The sequence below is a fragment of the Cervus elaphus genome, chromosome 9, assembly GCF_910594005.1.
Source record: "Cervus elaphus chromosome 9, mCerEla1.1, whole genome shotgun sequence".
In the NCBI taxonomy this organism is placed as follows: domain Eukaryota; kingdom Metazoa; phylum Chordata; class Mammalia; order Artiodactyla; family Cervidae; genus Cervus; species Cervus elaphus.
Window position 1 is genome coordinate 44186230 of NC_057823.1, and position 21968 is coordinate 44208197.

Sequence of the window (21968 nt, forward strand, 5' to 3'; positions counted from 1 at the left end):
GTTGCTCAGTTGTGTAGAACTCTTTTCGACCCTATGGACTGTAGGCCACCAGGCTTCTCTGTCCATGGAATTCTCCAGGAAAGAATACTGGAAGATTCCCTTCTCCAGGGGATCTTTCCCACTCGGGGATCAAACCTGGGTCTCCTGCACTGCAGGCAGATTATTAGTGTCTGAGCCACCGGGGAAGTCAAAACTATAAATTAGCCAAAACTAATTTATGTTGTCACAATTATGGTTACTCTTTACATGGGAGGAGAGACAAAAAGTGAGCCAAAGGGTTTTGGGGGATTCTGGAAATATTCCATTTCTTTTCTTTTTATTTTTGAAATATTCCATTTCTTAATATGAATGCTGGTTGCATGGGTTTATTCAGTTGTTAACAAGCAATGGGAAGGGCTTGAAGGATCTAAGTGTACACAAACTACCGAACAATTGCACCTATCTCACACACTAGCAAAGTAATGCTCAAAATTCTCCAAGCCAGGCTTCAACAGTATGTGAACCAAGAAATTCCAGATGTTCAAGCTGGATTTAGAAAAGGCAGAGGAACCAGAGATCAAATTGCCAACATTCACTGGATCATAGAGAAAACAAAGACATTCCAGAAGAACATCTGCTTTATTGGCTACACCAAAGCCTTTGACTGTGTGGATCATTAACAAACTGTGGAAAATTCTTAAAGACATGGGAATATCAGACCACCTTACCTGCCTCCTGAGAAATCTGTTTGCAGGTCAAGAAGCAACAGTTAGAACCAGATATGGAACAATGGACTGGTTTCAAATTGGGAAAGGAGTACGTCAAGCCTGTATATTGTCTCCCTGCCTATTTAACTTACATGCAGAGTACATCCGGAGAAGGCAATGGCAACCCACTCCAGCCTGGAAAATCCCATGGACAGAGGAGCCTGGTAGGCTGCAGTCCATGGGGTCGCTAGGAGTCAGACACGACTGAGCAACTTCACTTTCACTTTTCACTTTCATGCATTGGAGAAGGAAATGGCAACCCACTCCAGTGTTCTTGCCTGGAGAATCCCAGGGACGGGGGAGCCTGGTGGGCTGCCGTCTATGGGGTCGCACAGAGTTGGACATGACTGAAGTGATTTAGCAGCAGCAGCAGCAGAGTACATCATGTGAAATGCTGGGCTGGATGAAGCACAAGCTGGAGTCAAGGTCGCCAGGAGCAATAACCACAGATAGGCAGATGACACCACCCTTATGGCAGAAAGCAAAGAACTAAAGAACCTCTTGATGAAAGTGAAAGAGGAGAGTGAAAAATTTGGCTTAAAATTCAACATTCAAAAAACTAAGATCATGGTATCTGGTCCCATCACTTCATGGCAAATAGATGGGGAAATAATGGAAATGGTGACAGACTTTATTTTCTCGGTCTCCAAAATCACTGCAGATGGTGGCTGCGGCCATGCAATTAAAAGACGCTTGCTCCTTGGAAGAAAAGCTATGACAAACCTAGACAGCATATTAAAAAATAGAGACGTTACTTTGCCAACAAAGGTCCATCTAGTCAAAGCTATGGTTTTCCCAGTAGTCATGTATGGATGTGAGAGTTGGACTATAAAGAAAGCTGAGCACGGAAGAATTGACGCTTTTGAACTGTGGTGTTGGAGAAGATTCTTGAGAGTCCCTTGGACTGCAGGAAGATCAAACCAGTCAGTCCTCAAGGAAATCAGTCCTGAATATTCATTGGAGGGACTGATGCTAAAGCGTCAATATGTTGGCCACCTGATGCTAAGAACTGACTCATTGGAAAAGATCCTGATGCTAGGAAAGATTGAAGGCAGAAGGAGAAGCAGACGACAGAAGATGAGATGGTTGGATGGCATCACCGACGCGATGGACATGAGTTTGAGCAAGCTCCAGGAGTTGGTGATGGACAGGGAGGCCTGGCGTGCTGCAGTCCATGGGGTCGCAAAGAGTCGGACACGACTAAGCGACTGAACTGAGCAGAGGAGAGGGGTAGAAACTCTGGATGGATGACAAAATATGTGGCACTAAGTGACCATGAAAGGAAGATTAGAACTGGTAAAGAATGATCTTGAGTGGCATCATCCGGAGCCTGACAGGCAGCCCTGAGGGCAGACAGTCACATCCCCAAATGCGTTTCTGGAAAATATTAACAGCACATCTAAGTGGAACAAGACATTGAACAGAGAGCTCAGCCAGTATGCTTTTGTAGAGACAAATGGAAAGCCGACTAGGAGCACCCCCCAATATTAGTAGTGCAATCTCGGACGGGTTATCAATTCCTTGGCAGGGCTGTGGCAAGGATTAAGATAACAGGTATCACGTGTGGCCTCTTTGTAAGAAGTCACTAGCTTACTGCCGGGACTTTCGGGCGGGTGGCCCCCAAGGTCACTCCACCCCGGGGCACCCCTAGCCAGGCTGCGGCACCAGCGGGGATATCCTTCTGCGTCCCCGCCTGCCCCTGTGAACCGCAGGAACACAAAAGCATGCACCTGGACTCCGCCACTAGGCGCTGAGGCTGTGCGAGGGGCTCAGAGCCTTTTCCTCTTGATTGGGCGGGAAGAGACCGGGGTGGGACGTAGGCAAAGGAGGAGGCAGGGATTGGTTGATCCCAGGAAGAAGGTGGGGCCTTGACGCGGGAGGGAGGCGGGCCCGGAGTCTCCAGAGGCTCCGTCTATTGGTCCCGCCCCCTTACTGGAATTCCGGCCCGCGCAGGTAAGGCCGAACCTTTAGTGAAGCCGTCGTACGTCTAGTAGTTCTCCCAGCAACCGGTGACGCACCGGCGTGAGGCAGGCCACTGGCCAACACGGGAGAGCGGGGCTGGAGCGTGACCCTCAATCCCGAGGCACCTCCCAGTTCCCCCCACTAGGCCGCCTCGCGCTCCTTCCCTCCCTTCCCCGCCACAGTCCCGCAATCCGGGAGGCGGGGGTCAGCGACCCAGCTGAGTGGGAGCCGCGCGGTGTCCGAGGAGCCAGTCGGCGACCGGTGAGGGGACCGAGGGGCGGGAGGGAGGGTTAGCGCGGGGCAGCCATCCCCAATTGTCGCCCGGCTTTTTCCCTCAGCTTCGGGCGGCCAGCGTCTGCCGCCGTGAAGAACGCCGCCCTGGCAACTAGTGACGCAGAGGCCCAGCGGAGCAAGGGATTGGCCGGCCCGCGTCCGCTGCTGCCGCGCGGCCTGCTCCTCCCAGGCCTTGCCCTCCGTATGTCCTCACCAGTCTTCCCGCTGTGACCTTCGTTGCTGGCGGCCCCACGACGCAAATATCGCCAGGCTGAGTCCGAAAAAAAAGGGCAGCGGCAGCCTCCGGGTCCCGACCATATTAAACGCCCCCTACTCTACACTACGTTTTTGGTACCCTGTCTTGCCCTTCGGGTGGGCTGGCGCCTAGAGCAAAGAGTTGAGATAGGCCCAGGGATGGGAAATTTCTTCCTAGGAGAATCTGACCAGCAACTCGTGACGAAAACTAACTGACGCGCCCGGGATTGGCTGCGCTGCGGAGGGGGGCCAGGGAAGGCGATCTGCTCAGGTGCGGCGTTCTTCATTCCTCGAATAGTTGTTCTCAGCTCCCGTTAAGTGCTAGACACCAAGCCTTAAAATGTGTAATCAACGTCAATGCTTACTCTAAGCCCCCGGTGTTTGTCGAGGGTCTGCGAAAGCCCCACACTTCTCTAATCCCATTAAGTAGGGTTCTTTGCGGGGGTTGGGGGCAGTCGGGGAGGAGAAGGCCTTGAAAGGTTTTGCAGAACGTTTAGGATGCTTAGGAGGTAGGAGTCAGACCCCTTTTTCAGAGTTCCTCAAAACTGTCCTGGGAAGAGTAAATCCTAAAAACTCAGCAACTGCCGTTCTCAGACTTTACACCTACCTCTTTTCGTGGGAGACGTTATAATAGTTTCCTCTACTGAGTTTTCTCAGGCAGGAGTGTTAGGCACACGACTCCCCTGTCCAAGGTCACACAGCCAGTCATGAAGACCCAAATCTTGGATACTTGGCTCTCTAGTTACCCTACAGAGGTTGCAGTTCCTAGTTAGTAAACCAAGACTGAGTATTTGCAGTGTATGCAGGGGATAGGGCTATGGAGGATAAGATGACTAGAGAGAGGCACTCTCCTCCAGGAACCTAATGCTTGAAAGAATAGCATTCCAGATTAATACATCATTTTTAAAAAGCATTAGATGCCTTATGTGTGCCCAACTTATTGCTAGGCCCAGGAGGAATGCAAACCACCTTATAGTCCTTCCCCTCATCCCACTTCTGGGCTCCTCTGGCTCTTCTGAGCTGTAGTCTTGCCCGAGTGTCAAAGGAACATAGAGAATAAACTATTCTGCTATGTTCTCTCCCTGTCAACATACATACCTTCTCCACACTTCCCAGATTTCACAGGAAAAATCTTTGTGAAAAAAAGTTGCAAAAGAATCTGCTTGGATCATGATCAGGCTTGGGCAATTGAGGGGAAGGGGGAACTGTCATTTCTGTTTCCACCAACTCTTTAAACATGTCAGACTGGATCTGAAGCTGGAAGAGACAAGGTCTTTTAAAATACTGGACCTTGTTTCTGTTAAGGGAAAGAGGGAAGTGAGGAGTGACCACTCTGCTGCTCTGGATTTCATACCCCATCCTCACTTAGAAAAGAGACTGAAACCTTTCCAGAGTGGACTGGGAATCACTCTTTAATGATACTTTCACTGATTATTCAGAATAAAGCCGGGGGCGGGGGGTGGGCTGGAGGAGTGGAGGTGCTCAGTAGGGTTTCTCTGCGGACGGATTATTGGGGCAGAGCATTGAATGAAGAAGGGAAAGGGCTTTCAGGTAGAAAGAACTACAAGTGGAAAAGACCCAAATCAGGCTCCAGTGGGCCAGGGAAACTTTTCCATCCATCCAATTCCTCCCTCCTCCTCCTCCCAGCAGTGAAAAGTGTATCATTTGCTTCATAATGGATGTAAAATTTCATCTGCCTTTAGGGGTATCTCGGAGTCCTTGAGACTACACTGTCATTAAGCCTGGGGCAACAGAACAGACTTTAGGGCTGGGACTAGGGTGGGGTTTAAGTATATAGAGAGAGGCCAGCAGAAGAGTCTTCTCTCCCAAATTCAGCTACCACTCTCCAAACCACTTCTAAGGCCAACGGTTTCCTTTCTCATACCAGGATTGCAAAGAATCGAATGCAAAGCACAAGTGAGCCCAACTCCCATGGCAGCCTGTGAGGTCACCTGGGACTTCCTGATCTGCTACTATCAACTGGCCGGGGCCAGGGGGCTGGAGACTATTAGGGAGAATCAGAGACAGGCCTCCTGGCCTGCCATCCCTTTCCTGTCCCTGGACCCACTTGCCACCCGAGTGGCTCTAGAAAAGCTCACACCACAGGGGAACCTTAGGTCACACAGGGGTACCCAGTAATACCCACCCCCAAAGGACTAGTGGGAGGAGGAAAGTGGTACATACACAGGAACATACGAGAGCCATTCCATACTGATGCTAGTAACAACTAGGAGAGTAGCAGAGATAGGCTTTGCACTAGTCACAACCCCAAGTCCCAAACAGATCTACATGGCACTATAGATATTCACTTTCCTGAAGAGCAAATGGACCCTCTGGAGGGTGTGGCCAGAGCCCTACATCTTAGGAGACGAGAAGAGTGGCCAGGGAGGTTAGTGGCCTTTCCGTGCAGTCCCCTCCAGGGACTGTGAGGTGGGGCAGCCTCCCTTTGTATGTGTTCCAAGCCATTTGGCCCTCAAACCCACATCTGCATCCAACTCTGGCTTAAAGATGGAGGAATTTTGAGATGATCATTCACCTCTTCACAATGCCCCAGAAATGTTGACCTGGCAGAAAAGATAACCAGGGAGGAAAATCTTTATTCTGACTGAACAGTACAACTCAGAAGAAAAAGAACTACACTTCTCTCACAGAAGATTGTTAGTAAATGTACTAAATCCTGATTTAGTCCAACACTCCTGTGAACCATTAGATATGACATGAAATGCTGGCAATATCTACTAAGAAACAAATACGTTTTGTGGTAAACGAAACTCAGAAATGTATTGTGATGTTAAGTTTTGCCATTAGCTTATCTTCTTAGTACTTGTCTTTTATTAGTTACATATAATAAATCTGTTAAGTATTAAATACTTGAAAGCTACTAAAATTAAACAACTAGGATTTTTTGTAAATTCACACATAATTACCCCCTTCCCTTGTACTTATTTTTTTCCCCAGGGTCAAAGAAATTTGGTGGTATAACACTTCAAAACTCAATCAGGAAAATGATGGTTAGGACAGTCTGGAAATTGTTCTGTTGTCAGGGTAATACTTTTTTTTTTTTTTTTCAGATTTTCTTCCAGGCATAGACCGTTTCCTTCAAGGGCAAGCTCCAGTATGGGGTAAGGTGAACAGAAGTGAAACTTGAAGGATACACCTTGACACTCAAGCACCAAACCTGCACCCTAGACCAGGGTCTCTTATTCCATGTCTGTAATGGGGCAAAATGGTATCTTTGTTTATGTCATTTATGTGTGTGTGTTTATGCTTGTACATTTGTCTTACCTTCCTTGGACATGTACCCTTGAAAGCGGTAGACTGGTAGAGGGTTCGATCCCAGAAATTTGGCCTGAGAGGTGCCAGGGTCTCCAGAGACACTCAGGTGAGGGGAACACTCACTAGGACATAAGCCTTGCTTTCCTTGGCATTTGGGATCAACCACTGACCCCTGAGAGGTTTTATTCACACGAGAGCAAACATTACTTTGATTTTGACCAGTTAGAATCAGCAACCCAAGCAGGTGTCTGGGCTGAAAACTCCTTCTGGGAGAACCAAGAGACTCACTCTAAAGTCTGTTCTCAGGTCTGCAGAGGTCTCTTACTCCTAATTACAGATTTTAAAACTCTTTGAATAAGATGACCAGGATTTAAAATATTCCTGTGCACCTCCCCCACCCCATCTCCAAAAACAAGTATGGGCTGGGGCAAGTTGGAGGGATGTCATAGATGAACCATAATTTAGAATGTAAATAAATGCTGAAGGTGAGTGAGTGATCTGTGATACTCTTCTTGTTGTTTTTTATACTTGAAAATATCCGTTTAAAAAATACCTCTCTTTCAGGAAATGTTCCCTTCTCTCTTCTTGCATCTGTCCTCTCTGCTCAGTTTAAAATCACATTTTCCCTCTTATTTTATCCCTCCTGCAGGGCACAGCACACCCTGCTCCAGAGGCACAGAGAGAGAACATCCTACATCAGCCACTCCTGCCCAGTAGTACGGAGGGGAGCAGAAGCTTCAGAGCCCACTCCTGCAGGTCTGTAGCTTAGCTTTAAAGGCTTTTTTAAATTGACTCCATTTGCATCCAGAAGATTAGAACCCCATCTGTGGGGTGTTTTAACCACAGCTCTGGAAATTTAGAGTTGCCATCTGCTAATAAGAAAATGACTGATGACTATTGTTTACTTCCTATCTCTGATCTGTTGGGTGACATGGCTGTAATTGATAGTGACTATACCTGTCTCCCATGTCCCACTGAACTGAACTGGGGACAGAGCCATGGGTCTTGAGGCAGTCAGTGATGAGGCCAGCCAGGTTAGGAGAGCAGCCCCATTTGTGCTTTAGATAGAGGGCACAGGAAGTTCTGTGCACAAATGCTGATCCTACTCATGGACAGCCATCTGGGCCAACTTGTCAGAAGGATTCAGGGATACCATTTGAGATAAAGAGAATAGCAGAGCAGATTTCATCCCCATAAAGGGGCTTCTTTGCTACTTCAGGTTCTCAGATCCTTGGAGCTGGGGTAGTGAGGAAAGTCTGCAGAATGTTTGCAAACAACTTGGATGCCCTGAGAATCAGAAAGGATTTTCCTTCTTCCTTCCCCGCCCTCCCTAGAAATTTGAAAAGCACTTCTTCAGTAATGGGCTGCCCTTGTGGCTCAGCTGGTAAAGAATCCGCCTGCAATGTGAGATACCTGGGTTCGATCCCTGGGTTGGGAAGATCCCCTGGAGAAGGGAAAAGGCTACACACTCCAGTATTCCGGCCTGGAGAATTCCATGGACTACAGTCCATGGGGTTGCAAAGAGTTGTACACGACTAAGCGACTTTCACTTCACTTTCTTTAATAATACCATCAACTTTTGATAATATTCTTTTACCCCTTTCCTGGGTCCTGAGTTGCTTCACTTTCTTAAGGTTAGGCCAGGGAACTTGGAGACTGTGCCCTGGTGTGGAGTGACTGCTTATCAGGTGCTGTCCAAGGCCAAGGAGCCATACTTCCGTTTTGTCAAATACCTTCCCTTGCTCAGGTCCCAGCCATTCCTGAGCCTGTTGCCTGGGCTGCTGCTGCTTGAGGGGGTTATGCTTCACCACTTCCAGTCTAGGCCTGGCTCAGTTCACATTGGTTACTCAGGAAACCCTGAGTCTTTGGAAGGAGGCTTTGATTGGTTTAGGCCTAGGGGACTTCTCATTGCCCATCCCTCCTTGGTCATTTCCTAGTGCATGACCAGGCTGGGATCCCTGGTCTAAGGCTATAAAACAAGCTGGACACTCTTCCTCCTCTTCTGAGCACTGTACTGGAGGCAAACTTCCCTCTGAGTCCCTCCTGCCCTTCCTAGTGGCACAAGGACACACGCCTCCCTGGCCTATATTTCTAGGACTCCCATGGTTTTGCCTCCTCTCTTGGAGAATGGAATTCAAGAGATGACGTAACTGAGGGAGCTACAGAAAACAGGGAGCCTGTGCTTGACCCTCCATTCCCCAAGGTGTAGCTGTCATAGGTGTTGCTGAAGCTCACAGTGACCTTCTCTCTGCAGGGCTCATGGTACATGGTAAACCTAGCTGCAGCCCACCTCTGAAACAGCCACAGCACCTGCCATGAGAGAAGGAACCCTGGAATCTACAGACCAATTTTCCAGGTCTCTCTTTCCCTTTGCTACTGTTCCCTTTCTATGCCTTAAAAATAACGCAGATGGAGAAGGTGGACTCCAGAGTGTGAGTGGCACTCTGCACCCTGAGGGCTCCCAACCTGGCCCTCACCATGTTCGCTGCCTCAGAGGTGGCAGCGGGCAGACCTTATGGGTGCAGTGAGTGTGGCAAAAGCTTCCGCTACAGTTCAGTGCTGCTGCGGCATGAGCGCGCCCACAGTGGTGACAGCAGCTTCCGCTGCCTAGAGTGTGGTGAGCGATGCGCAGAGGCCTCAGACCTCCGTGCACATAGACGTACTCACGCGGGCCAGACGCTCTACATCTGCAGTGAGTGTGGCCAGAGCTTCCGCCACAGCGGCCGCCTTGACCTGCACCAGAGCGTACACAGACGGCGCATCCGCTCCTGCCGCTGCCGAGCTTGTGGTGGGTGCTTTCCACACCTCCCGGCTCTGCTGCTGCACCGGCGCCGCTGGCACCCTCCTGAGAGGCCCCGCCGCTGTCCGCTGTGCCCTCGAGCCTTCCGCCAGAGCGCGCTGCGCTTCCACCTGGCACGGGCGCACCCGTGGGGAACACCAACTGTGCCTGCTGACACACTCCACCGCTGCACACAGTGCTCGCGGGCCTTCCACAGTGGCGCTGGACTTCGGAGCCATTTGCGTGTCCACGCAGCTAGGAGCCCCAGTGACTCCACACTTCGGCAGCCAGGTGCTTTGGACACACACCAGTGTGGTGTGTGTGGCAAGAGCTTTGGCAAGAGTTCCACGCTAACGCGACACCTGCAGACGCACTCGGGTGAGAAACCTTTCAAATGCCCGGAGTGCGGCAAGGGCTTCTTGGAGAGCGCCACACTGGTGCGCCATCAGCGCACACACACTGGCGAGAAGCCTTACGCCTGCGGCGACTGCGGGCGACGCTTCAGTGAGAGCTCCACGCTGCTGCGCCATCGGCGCAGCCATCAGGGAGAGCGGCCACATGCCTGTGCCACATGTGGCAAGGGCTTTGGGCAGCGCTCTGACCTGGTGGTGCACCAGCGCATCCACACAGGTGAGAGGCCCTTCCCATGTACTGAGTGCGGCCGCTGCTTCAGCGACCGCTCAGACCTCACAAAGCACAGGCGCACCCACACAGGTGAGAAACCCTACCGCTGTGAGTTGTGCGGCAAGTGCTTCACATGCGTCTCCAACCTCAACGTGCACCGGCGCAACCATGCTGGCCACAAGCCCCACAAGTGCCCTGAGTGTGGCAAGGCCTTCAGTGTAGGTTCCAAGCTGGCACTGCACCGCAAGACGCACCTGGGCGAGCGGCCCGCGGAATGTGCGGAGTGTGGCAAATGTTTTAGCCACAGCCGCTCCCTGTCACAGCACCAGCGAGCTCACAGGCGTGCTCACGCCTCCACTGCTCCTGCTGCCGCTGCCACTCAGCCCAAGGCAGGCACTGCACTCATAGTTGCTGGGCAAGCAGGACAGGAAAAGCCAGGGCGTTTTTTGCCTCAGTTGAGAGAGACTTGTTGAGATTTCTCTGGAGTGGGCTAGACAAGCACTCATACAATGCCACAGAGACGGTGGGACAACTTGCAGAGGTCTGTGGAAAGACAGCATGGCCTATCACCTTTCTCCATCTCTTGGTAGAACTTCACCTGGCTTCTCACTGTGCCCCTACACCTACAACCCTTGTCAGCTCTTTGCCTGTTCTCAGTCCTTCCTTCTCCCCCTCTGAGGTGTAGGTGCAGTGAAAACCTCTCAGACCCCACGCGTAGAACAGCATCCAAGTATTGGTGTGACGAATCCCTGCTGCTGTGCTCTCAGGTCTTGCCTGTCTTCCCATCATTGTTCTGTCTTCTCTTATTCCATCTCCTTTTTGCAGCCTGAGTCCCCTCTACCTTTTCTTTCTGGGTACTTTTGGTATCCTATCTCTTCAGGTAATGACTATAGATGTGGCTAGAGTCACATCCCACCAGCCTTGTGGTCTTCTCGCCTCTTCCTTTCACTTGGCTGTTAGTCTCTTGCTGCTTTTTCCCTCAGCTTCTGAGAGATGGGAAATTTGCAGAGAAATAGTGGAAGAGCTCACTTTTCTGAAAGATATCTCCACATCAGAAGCACTTAGAGAAGTGCTTCACAGCATGTAAAGGTGGGCATGAGCCCTCAGCATGGCTGCCCACCTGTCTCATGGGACAGACCTGTTGGTGTACAGATCAGGGTGCTTCTCAGGATAGTGTTCTCGAGGTAGGGGACATTAGCCTGGGATCTGAGATAAGACCACATGGGTCCACAAAGCTGGGCACTGCCAAGTGGAGTGAGAATGCTATGTACAAATCACACTTGGAACCACAGGAAAACAGCTCCACAGAGGCCACAGTGCAGGGTTGAAAATTCCCTGGAATTGGCCTTTTTTTTTTTCTTGCAAGTGGTGAAATAAAGAATTGTTTGAGTTCTAGATGCCAAGAGCTCCCTTTGTTAAACCTGAGGCTGCTGTATTCGCAAACACCAAGAGTCACCCAAGAAACAGGCCCTTTCAAAAATCAAGGTCTCTGGTCCCTTCCCAGGCTAGCTCAGCAACCTTGGATGTATATAGCCCCCTCATTTTTGCAGTGGAAGGCAAGACTCTTCAGGGGCTCCTATACATCTGGTTGTCTTGGTTGACAAAGAATACAAATGTGGCCCAGAGTCACATACCTCTAATCCTTCTCCAGCCCATCCCTCTGGAATGACCTAGTGATCACACCCTGCCTTACTTGAAGGCAAGAGTGTGTGTGACTCTCCACAGAAAAAAGGGAAGCCAAAGTGAATTGGGAAAGAAAGCTGGGTCCTCACAGTGGGGGCAGGTCGGGGGCTGCAGAGAGAGGAACAGGACCTGCACTTAGGGTGCACTCAGGCACATTCCAGCAGAGCCTGTTTCTTAAAGAATCAAGATTTCTGTACCTCAGGTGCCAAAATACTCACTCTGCCCACACAGGTCTATGTAAAATACTGGGTTTATTCTGTCCTTTAGAAAGACTCAAGTAGCCTGGCTCCCCTAAAATCCGGTCTTGCCCCTGCCCTGCATTCCCCATCACCCTAGTTCCTGGACACCAGGCATCTGGCCCTTCTTGCTCCTTTCCAGTCCCTGGATCCCCCAAATTCTGGAGAATACTTGCTGCTAAGGGAGCAGCATGGGAGCCTGAGGAGCCAGAGAGGACCTGGATCCTTCACTGGCCCCCAGGGATGCAGAGGCCAAGATGCTGGAACAGGAATCCAGTGGACCAGATAGTTCTTGTGGGGCCAAGAGCAAGGCAGGGTGGCTTTTGCTGCGATGAGCTGCAACACTGTCTGGCTTCTCAAAGCGCTTGCCACAGAACTCACAGGGGAATCGCAAGGCAGCCACTGTCTCTGCGTGCTTGCGCCGGTGCCAATTCAGGGATGCCTTCTGGCGGCAGGTAAACCCGCAGATCTCACACCTAAATCAGGGGGAGCAGAGTGAGAGAAGGTGCCTCAGCCCATCTTGACTTCTCCAGGGGTTCCTCCTGGTCCCAGCTTCCCAGGTGTCCTTCCACACCTCCCCACTTCACCCCACACCAGGCTCCCTTCCCCACACTCACTGTAGGGGTTTCTCTCCAGTGTGGATGCGCCGGTGGATGACCAAGTTGCTGCTGGTGCGGAAAGACCGGGCGCAGAACTCACAAATGTAGTCTCGGGTGTCTGTGGGCATATAGGGTATAGCCAAGCATCCATCCCCAAACTGAGGCCCTCCTTGGCCCACCCCTTCCAGTCCTCCAAAGGAGTACTGTCCCTATTTAGTCTGCATGTCTCCCTCCTCCCAGCCCCACAACAGTGCCCTGTGACCTGACAGACACCATGTGGGTATCAAGAGCCAATCCCCTCTCCTTTCTCCCTGAACCCGCCTGCCAGCTCTTAACAGCACCTGCCCATTGCCCATCTCTAGCAGTTCTCACAGGCCTGGTATGGTTTTTCTCCTGCACCTCCTGCAGCAGAGGAGACAGCCATCCTTTCCATGGCATCCTGTAGTCTTCTGCCCAACCACCGCTCTGTATATCCTGCCATCAGACCACACACACATGTACCTATAGCCTTCATCCCCATCACTAACTTGTACTCCACACAACTCCTGCTCCAGGCTCTCTCCTCAGTCACTACCACTGATGTCAATTTGTTTTCTACATGTCCAGCCCTCACTCTCCTGGTTCCCAGACCCTCACTAACCTGGCCCCCCCACCCTCCTCAGCCACCACTCCCAGGTTATGCACCATCACTGCACCATGTAGAAATTACAATTTCAAGCATCCTAGTTCCAGTCATCCTTTGTCCTGTTACAGTAATCCCACAACTCCAGGCCGCCAGTTCAGTGGCCCACTGCCTTCCCACTGTCTCCTTCCCTTCTCTGTGATGAGTCCATTTCCAAGGCATCTTCATGGCCTTCCTTCACTTCACCTGTCTCTCTTTTCCTCACCTATATTTTCCTGGTTAAAACCCAACTCAGGATAAACACAACACTTGGTTGCTCCAGGCCTGCACATGTGTGTTGAGCAGGACAGACAACCAACTCCCCGATACCCCACCTTGGGCTCTACTTTCATACACAACTACAAGTCAAGCCTCCCCACTGCCCTATCACAGTACCTCTGCATTTCCTTGATCAGTTCATTCTCCCACTTTCTAGAGTCCAGAAGGGCATTTTGCACATGACCTCCTCTTTCTACCAAACTCACTCAGCAATAACCTCATTTTATAAGTCACCCAGAAGAAAAGAGCCGGGAAAGAACGCCCACATCCTCCCCTCACCTAATACACCAGGCAACTTGCTTTCTGTGCCCATATATGTGAATAGTTCCTGCTTCCCTGTGGCTGCCTTCCAACTGTGCCCAGACACACCCCCTCCTCACTGACTTAAGGATGCCCAACCCTGGCATCAGCAAGCCTCTCCTCTCTGTGGGATCATCTCTGTATGATCCTGCCCTCCAGCTTATACCTACTTCTCTGCTTGCCTTCACAGCAGAACTCGAAAGAGTTGTCCGTACTTGCTGTCTTCACTTCCTCAGCTCTTCTCTACTCCAGACCCACCCCCTGCTGGCTGCTATCTCCCTTGTCACATGCCATTTTGTCATCTGGTCAAGGATAGCTTTCCACTACCCTATCTGGTGGCTTGTCCACATCCTCATCTCACTCAGCTTGGCAGCACTGGCATAGGTCACCCGTCCCTCCTCCCTAGAGCGCTTTCTCCACTTGGCTCCTCGGATACTGCTCTTCAGCTGCCTCCCTGGCCCCTCTGTAGCTGACCTTCCCACCTGCCCTGCTCAGACCTCTTCTCTACCTATGTTCACTCTCTCCCTGTAGAAACACTCCACCCACAGCTCTAAACACCACCCAAGTGCTCATGATGAACATTTTTTTCTTTTTTACCCAACAGCTCTGAACTTCAGATTCATGTTTTCTAGAACACCTGATTAGCATGTCCCAAATAAAATGTCATGTCCCTTTCCTGAAGCCTGCTTATGTGTCATTTTCAGGGAATCACATCACCTTCTATCCAGGTGCTCAGGCTCAAGGCTTTTTCCAAGTCCTCTGACTCTACAGTCCCACCCATGGACAATCTGTTCTACCCACAGTAGCCCGGGATCCACCTTCACTCACTCGTCAGTCTCCAGCTACTTCTCACCGACTCTCCAGGTTGCCATTACTGTGCTGCACATTTCTGCAGTCCCTCTATTCTTCATATGGCAGTCACAATGCTCCTTTTAAAATCAGTTGTGTCCCTCCCTCCAACATACCGGTGCCCATCACACGTGGCCAGGAGCCAAGCCATTGTGAAGATGGTTTTGGAGGCCTCTACTGCCTATTTGACCTCTCTTCCTTTCTAACCTCCTGTCTTCCTCTCCATTCCTGGATCATGCTTGGAGATGCTAGTTTAGGATCCTCTCATGAGCTGCCTGTGGGTATGGCTAAGCCTCCATTCTCTCTTCACTTAGGTCTTTGCTCAAAGCACCTTTCACAGCTCTTTGTGGCCCAGTGTCAGTAGAGTGGACATCTTACAAGGTGAGTACTGCCTGCTTTATTCACTGCCGAATCCAAGCACTTATAACAGTTTAAAGCAGGCAAGATCTCAACAGAAAGAGAGTGCAGGATGAGTGTGTGAATGAAGAGTTATCCCAGAGCAATGTGACAAAACCTGCAGATAAGAGGTGATGGGCCTTGTAGGAGAGGGGAAGGTACCCACAGTGGGAGGTGACAGGACCCACAGTGGGGGAGATGAGAAGGCATTTCCACAACTCACCACTGTGCAGCTTCACATGCTCCTTCAGGTGTTTCTTAAAGTTAAAGGACTTCCCACAGGCCGGCTCTGGGCAGGAGAAGGACTTTTGGTGGATGTGCTGGTATTTCTTGTGGTGCTAGGGAAGGAAGCACATGGTTTTCTCAGGGAGACCACCAGAGCTGACCCAGAAGGCAGGCTCTTCTGCCCTCTTCCTTAGCAGTTCTTGTCACCGCCTCACCTATGGTCCAGTCCTCACCTATATGTGAGCACCCCAATCCCATCCCTTCCTGATACCACCCTGCCCTTACTCTGCCCTGCCCTCAACTTCCATTATCTTACCTTCTTGTCACAACATCACCCTGCAATGCCCAGTTCCCTGAACAAAATGCAGTGCTGCTGACATTCCTGGTTCCCTAACTATATATTTGCCATCTGCCAGGGATGGGAACACATTTTGGGTGGTTATGATTACTCTCCTTGATATCAATATCAATGCCCAACAGTGTCTCTCAGAAGGCCTACATTTTATTAATAGCTCACCATGGGATTATATCATTTTCTCCTAAATGTGCTTTGGAAACACACTCTCTCTCAACTTGGAACACTTTTAAGGGTAGTGTGTTCTTCAACCTTAACTCCCCAAGTATTTCTAGGAAATATTTCTCTTTTTATCTGGTCTAATTTTCACATCCTGGCTCACTAAGCTGCATGGGCTTTCCCTTTCTCCATAATCCCATTTCCCCATATTTAAACTACTGCTGGAAGCTACTTCAGTCTCCTTCATTAATAGACTCAAATATGTCTGACCAGCCCTGATGTTCTTATCAAAAGCCTAGAGCTTTGCAACCACATGGGAACCTTCCCCTTCTCCCAAATCCCATCCACCCAGGCCTCACCACCCCTCTGGTCTAGGGCCCCCCAGCCTCAGAGCCCTGTGAGAGCTCTCGCTGAGTGTGGGGCTTGGACTCTTCTGTCTCTGTGCCTCAAATCTCTCCTGTAGTAAGGCTGAGGACAAGACTGTCTCCTAAACCACCCACATGAGCCAGCAGAGCGAGGCAGCCCAATGGACTGAGGAACCCTAGCACCTTAACACATTAATGAGAAGCCTTCGGCAATGCTTAATCTTTCTGTGTTCCTTGGTTTCCTCATCTGCAAAGCAGGAATAGTATCAGTGCCCACTCCACAGGAATGTTGAGAAGATCAGAAGACTCGACACATATCAAGTGCTTAGAACAGTCACCAGCACCTCAAAAGCCTGAGGAATGCCACCATTATCTCCATGTGGCCAACAGAGGGCCTGTGCAACAAGCACAGTGGCAGCAGCTGTGCCCCTGAGGCTTGGTTTCCTGCCTTATCTACCAGTCACCTGGATTAGTGATTATAAGTGTAGGCAAGCTCTGTACATCCATCCCAACCCTTCTCTCCCTGGCTCTGAATTCCCTCCACACCCCAGGTTTCTTTACCTCAGTTTCTCCTTCAGCCCTCCTCCTCCACCCACGAGGCTACACAGAATCCAACCTGTACCCTCACATGCTCACATTCAAATACTGCCGGTTTGAGAAGATCCTTCCACAGCCAGGGAAGTCACAGGGCAGCAGCTCTCTTCTGGCAGCTTTCCTGAGGGAGGAGAACAGGAAGCGGGAGGACTCGTGCAGGCACTCCCCCACCTCCCTCCTCACCCTTCCCTACCCAGGGCCCCTTTCCCCAGTCCTACCTAATTCTCTTGGGGCCAATCTGAGCAGTGTCCTCATCCCATGCCGAGGCCAGAGCAGACTGAGCCTGACTCCCAGGGCTATGGGCAGCAAAGAGGGAGCGGAGGGCCTCGAGGGAGGGCCATGTCCCAGGACGCCCCTGCCCTCTGTCTCAGCCATCAGGTTACCTGGCCAGGGGCTCAGTCTGCTGGTCTGCTTGAGGGGTCCCCCTGAGCTCTGGCTGTATCCTGACTTCTACAGGCCTAGGAGCTCCAGAACCCAAAGAGGATGCTGATGAGGATGGCGAAGCAAGAGGAGCTGGGACGGCTGCAGGGGCCGGGGGTATCTCCCCATCCTTAGGTGCATGGGTGACAGGGGAAGGGGGTGGTTTGGGGACATCTGGCTCACTGCTGAAAGGAGAATGAAGAAGAGGGCATTATCTCATGGATCCTCAGCCAGCCCCAGCCCAACCCCAATCCCTAAATTGCAAAGATCCCAAACTCACTTTCCACCCAGTTCAAAATCTCTAGTTCTTTCTGCCTTCCCCAAAGCCTACCCTGCCCTCTCCACCAACAAGCCACTGCCTGAAGTCTGCAAAGCAAAGCTCTGAGTGCCCCCCACCCCAGCCACCACCCACCCCCCACCCCCGACTAGCCCACTCTGTTCAGCCTCCTCCCTCAGCCCCAACTTGCTCATCTGGGGAGGAGCTGTAGGTCCAGGGACTAGCATCACTGAGCATCTCCTCTTCATCCTCCTCTTCCTCTTCCCCATCTTCTCCGAGGGATGGGAAGGTCTCCGGTGGGGGTCCCGCACCCCTGCAGGTCCAAGGAAGGCAAGTTTGAAGTCCTGCTCCCTCACTTCCATTGTCCACCCAGGTCTATCTTGTCCCCCTCTCCCCAACCCCAGACTCACCTGGGCATCCTGGCCTCCTGAGCCCTCTCATCACAGTTAGATTCCAAACCTGTTGGCACAGGTAAGGTCAAAAGGGAAGGAATTCTGTACTGGAGGGATGAGGACAGGTGAAGTTCTAAGACCTGAAGTGGTGGGAAGACTCTTAGGAAGAAGAAGGAAAAGGGGCACAGGCTACTGGAGTAGGAAAGACTGTTTGATTTTAGAGATGGTACATTTCACATGACCCAAAAAAAGAAACAAGTATAAAAAGGTACACTGTGAAAAGTCTCCTTTCCAATCCATACCCCAGCCACCTCAGTCTTCCTGTAGGTAACCTGTTTTCCTATATGCCCTTCCAGAAATTTTTATACATTCATAAGTACATACAAATAAATTCCTTTCTTCTCTTATTTATCCACCAATGGTAACATACAATAAATCCAATTCTGTATTCTGCTTTTCATACCTAAAAATATATTGAGGATATATTTCCTTATCAGTGTAGAGTTTTTCCACTGAGAAAGGATCATTTTTGAAGAATGGGGTTCTGAGTTACACAATAGGGTTCTGAGTTCCCCTCTTTTTTTCTCCATAACTCTTCTTTCCCCCAGCCTACCTGCAGGCTCCTGCCCACTCCTGGCCTCTGGGCACCAGCTCCTCTCGTCAGTACTTGGAAGAGGGGTCAGATTTGGCTCCTCTGGAGATTTGGGGCCTGAAGAGGGGCTCCAGGAGAAGGTGTGGCCGGCTGAACACTCCCACACAAGCCCCCCATCTTGGCCCCCAGGTCCCCGCAGCCCAGGAACCAGGCTGCACTCTCGGCTGTGAGCGTGAGATAGAAGCACCAGATACTGCAGTTCCTTGGGGGCCACAGGCTCAGGACCTAGAGCAGTAAAGGCAACAGTCAAGGGTGAGCTGGGAGGCCCTCTCCTCTCATCCTGAAGAGCCACATTCACAGCCCTATACCCCAACCCCCTGCTCCCTTCTCCACAGGTGGCCCCTCTCAGCTGTCCAACTCCCCCCCCCCCCCCCCCCCCCCCCCCCCCCGGTCTCTTCCCAAACTCACTCAAGGCGCCCTCTGATCCAGTCTCCTTAGGGAGGGTGTTTCTAGGTCACACCACTCCCTGTTGCCCCCCTCTTCCCCCTCCGGCTCCTAATTCTCTACCCCCAGCCATTCCCTACCCACCTGCACAAAGAACACAGCCTGAAGAAGTGTACCTGCCAGGAGGACAAGAGGCAGGTCAAGCAAGGGCCCATGTGGCCAACTGCCCTGGGCTCTGGCCACTCACACACTAGGGGACCAAGAGGTGGGGGAAGACCGTGGGAGCTCACAAACCACCCTGACCTTGTTTCTGAAACGAGAAATCTGCCAGTGGCAAGGAGACAGGACCACACTTGGTGTCGGGAGAGGGGATGGGTAAGGTGCTGGGTGTTGTAGCCTGGGTGCCCTCCCTCAGAACCCCTGACCCGGGCCCTAACCGATCCAACAGGAACTTGGCCAGCTGCGAGTGCAAGGAGAAGCCCAGCTGCTCCTTGAGGAGGCACCACTGCTCCATATGGCCACCCAGGCGGATGCGGTACTTGCTGCGGCGAGCATCCAACTGCCGCCGCTTCTCCCGCCGCCTGCGGGACGCGTCCGCAGGGGAGGCCGCCATGAGTACCAGGCCCTGCGGGGTGGAGGAGACGCTGATCAGATACGGGTCCAGAGGCCCCAGCTCCACCCTTTGCCCGGGCCTCAGTTTCCTCATCGGTGAATTGGGGCAGAACCAAACCACTGCAACAGCATTCGCCGCCACCGGGTCCAAACCAAGTCTGCTTACATGTCAGGGCGTATAAACCAGTGCTAGGGGGTGGGTATCGTGGGGGTGGGAGGTACGGGGACAGCATCAAAGTCAGAACGGCCTGATCCCCGGCACACTGAAGTGCAGAACTGGAGCTATGGGGTAAGAAATTTTCAACTAGGGCGGAGTCAAGGGTAAGGTAACAGTTTTATATTGAAAAAGGCCTGAGTCTTTACTGGTAAATGAGGGACGAGGTCGTTTGCACTGGAAGAGCTCCTCACAGTTGGGACGACTTGGGTAAAGCCGGGGAGGGGCGGGGGTCTGGAGGGCATCCCCCATTCCGTTCTGGGCCGCCCCACTGAACACTCACACTGCGTCGGATGGACCAATTCCTAAGGCAGCTTCCCGGCCGCCCAGAGCTCCCGCCGCGACCCACCCCCACCCCGGCCTTACCTGAGCGCCCCCACCCGCCCTCAGCCCGACTGCGCCTGCGCCTCTCCCGTGTAGCGCGCAGGCCCGGAGAGCGGCGGGAGGACAGGGGCCCACCTCGCGCGCGCCGCCGGTGTTTCTCTTTTAAGAGGAACCCGTCCCCCTTCGCGTCGGTGACTCCAGCCTGGAACTGGCTCCGGGGCTTGGGGGGAAGGGGAGAGGGGAAGGCTGCTTGCGCGCGCATGCGCATTGGCCGCTCAGCGCAACGCCTGCTGGGAGCCGTGGTTCCCATACAAACTTGCTCACGTTCCTGGCTGAACCTTGCAAATGCTGTGGAAGGTCGCTGCCCCGGCGAGCTCCTGTGTTTGGTGGCCAAAGACTTAGGGAAATGAAGTTCATAGGGCCAAGCCCTCCTCCCGTGCGCCGACCCCAGCCCCTTCAACCAGCCCAGGGATGTGGCCTCTGCAACCATTCCTACTTTGTAGTTCTTTGTCCCTCCCAATTCCCTGTTCCCCGACAGAAGTCACCTGGAGATGGGAATGGCAACCCACTCCACTGTTCTTGCCCGGAGAATCCCATGGACAGAGGAGCCTGGCAGCCTGCAATCCATGGGGTCGCACAGAGTCGGACATGACTTAAGTGACTGAGCACGTACGCACGACAGAAGTCATCCGAAAAGTTGCCCAGATTTGCTGTGGACTATTCCGCACTTCCGTTCTCTCTTCAGTTGACTCCAGTGGAGCTTTTCTCTCTACCAAGCCACTAGAACGGGCTTTGTCAACGTCACCTGGGGCAGTCACTTTGTTAAAGGCAGTGGTCTGTTCTCTGCTTCTCTGCTGCTGCTGCTAAGTCGCTTCAGTAGTGTCCGACTCTGTGCCACCCCACAGACAGCAGCCCACCAGGCTCCTCTGTCCCTGGGATTCTCCAGACAAGAATACTGGAGTGGGCTGCTATTTCCTTCTCCAATGCATGCATGCATGCTAAGTCGTTTCAGTTGTGTCCGACTCTGTGCGACCCTATGGACAGCAGCCCACCAGGCTCCTCTGTCCACGGGATTCTCTAGGCAAGAATACTGGAGTGGGTTGCCATTTCCTTCTCCATCTCTGCTTCTCTACCCTTAAAGCAATATCTGACAATGTAGATATTTCCCTCCATGACCCCTCTTCCCTCACAGAAGCTAAACTTCTGTGACTTCACACACACCTGGTTTTCCTCCCTCCTCCCTGGCTCTTCCTTTCCTTTGTTGGATCCTCTTCAGAGGATTAGCTTGGGGTTTTTCCGTGGACCAAGTCCTCTCTCTTCTGGACTTTTTTCTTCTTGTTTCATTTATTTGGCCCCTCAGCTTTAAAGGGCTTCCCTGGGAGCTCAAATGGTAAAAAGTCCACCTGCAATGCAGGAGACCCAGGTTCCCAGTAAATGTTACCATCATCCACCCACTTGTTCAGAACAAAAACCTCAGAATTATCCTTGACTACATCATCTAATCCTGCTGATACTATCTGCAAAAATTTGTTGTGAATCCGATCATTTCCAGCTTTTTTCACTACTAAAACCTTACTCCAGGTCACCTGTATTAGTTTTCTGTAGTTGCTGTGACACCTCCACAAACTTAGTGGTTAAAAACAATAGACTTTTTTTCACTCATAGTTATGAAGGCCTGAAGTTAGTATGAGGTTGTCATCAGGGCAATATTTCTGCTACAAAGATTCTAGGGGAAAATCCTTTCCTTGCCTCTGGTAGCTTCTGGTGATGAACTAGCAATCCCAAGCCTGTGGCCACATCATTCCAATCTCTCTCTAGTCATGTTGCTGCCTCTCCTTTTGTCTGCATCAAATCTCCCTCTATTTCTCTTTTATAGGGATATTTGTGAAAGTGTTTGGATCCACCTAAAAAATCCCAAAAAATAAAATTTTAAGACTCAATATTAAAAAAACTAAGATCATCTGGGCCCATCACTTCATGGCATATAGAATGAGAAAAAGTGGAAGCCGTAACAGATTTTCTCTTCTTAGGCTCAAAATTCACTGCAGATGGTGACTACAGTCATGAAATCAGAAGA

The 21968-nt window shown here is 51.5% G+C and overlaps 2 protein-coding genes across 21 annotated transcripts; one reads left to right on the forward strand and one right to left on the reverse strand.

Moving 5' to 3' along the window:
• Window positions 1-2621: 2621 nt before the first annotated feature.
• ZNF672 (zinc finger protein 672) lies at window positions 2622-14960 on the forward strand. 8 transcript variants are annotated; one of them, XM_043912537.1, is made up of 5 exons: window positions 2626-2699; window positions 3047-3507; window positions 6308-6358; window positions 7162-7268; window positions 8767-11312. In XM_043912537.1, the coding sequence occupies exon 5, from the start codon at window positions 8991-8993 to the stop codon at window positions 10386-10388; it is 1398 nt and encodes a 465-aa protein (XP_043768472.1). In that variant the 5' UTR covers window positions 2626-2699; window positions 3047-3507; window positions 6308-6358; window positions 7162-7268; window positions 8767-8990; the 3' UTR covers window positions 10389-11312. The 8 variants fall into 8 exon arrangements, 7 of the variants coding, with proteins under 7 accessions (XP_043768474.1, XP_043768472.1, XP_043768475.1 ...); XR_006342713.1 differs by lacking the exons at window positions 2626-2699; window positions 3047-3507 and adding exons at window positions 2706-2969; window positions 14837-14960 and having other exon boundaries at window positions 8767-8868; XM_043912540.1 differs by lacking the exons at window positions 2626-2699; window positions 3047-3507 and adding exons at window positions 2706-2969; window positions 14837-14898 and having other exon boundaries at window positions 8767-9921.
• Window positions 11831-20151, reverse strand: ZNF692 (zinc finger protein 692). 13 transcript variants are annotated; one of them, XM_043912525.1, is made up of 13 exons: window positions 20027-20151; window positions 19179-19366; window positions 18886-18917; window positions 18319-18582; window positions 17724-17772; window positions 17504-17626; window positions 17000-17221; window positions 16835-16912; window positions 16659-16737; window positions 15142-15256; window positions 12806-12907; window positions 12452-12551; window positions 11831-12310 (listed from the first exon to the last, which is right to left on the reverse strand). In XM_043912525.1, exons 2-13 carry the CDS (start codon window positions 19352-19354, stop codon window positions 12013-12015), a joined length of 1638 nt encoding a protein of 545 aa, XP_043768460.1. In that variant the 5' UTR covers window positions 19355-19366; window positions 20027-20151; the 3' UTR covers window positions 11831-12012. The 13 variants fall into 13 exon arrangements, with proteins under 13 accessions (XP_043768460.1, XP_043768461.1, XP_043768462.1 ...); XM_043912526.1 differs by having other exon boundaries at window positions 19934-20078; XM_043912527.1 differs by lacking the exon at window positions 20027-20151 and adding an exon at window positions 19851-19944 and having other exon boundaries at window positions 17000-17218.
• Window positions 20152-21968: the final 1817 nt, after the last annotated feature.

What these genes read in the sequence shown, in the direction of transcription:
- ZNF672 (XM_043912539.1), top strand. Translation starts at nt 8,991, where the DNA reads ATGTTCGCTGCCTCAGAGGTGGCAGCGGGCAGACCTTATGGGTGCAGT.
- ZNF692 (XM_043912519.1), bottom strand. Translation starts at nt 19,812, where the DNA reads ATGCCCTCCAGACCCCCGCCCCTCCCCGGCTTTACCCAAGTCGTCCCA. An exon ending in GCATGTGAAGCTGCACAGTG is followed by an intron (nt 12,908 to 15,141) that starts GTGAGTTGTGGA and finishes GTCTGATGGCAG; the next exon opens with GATATACAGAGCGGTGGTTG. An exon ending in AGAAAAACCATACCAGGCCT is followed by an intron (nt 12,552 to 12,805) that starts GTGAGAACTGCT and finishes ATATGCCCACAG; the next exon opens with ACACCCGAGACTACATTTGT.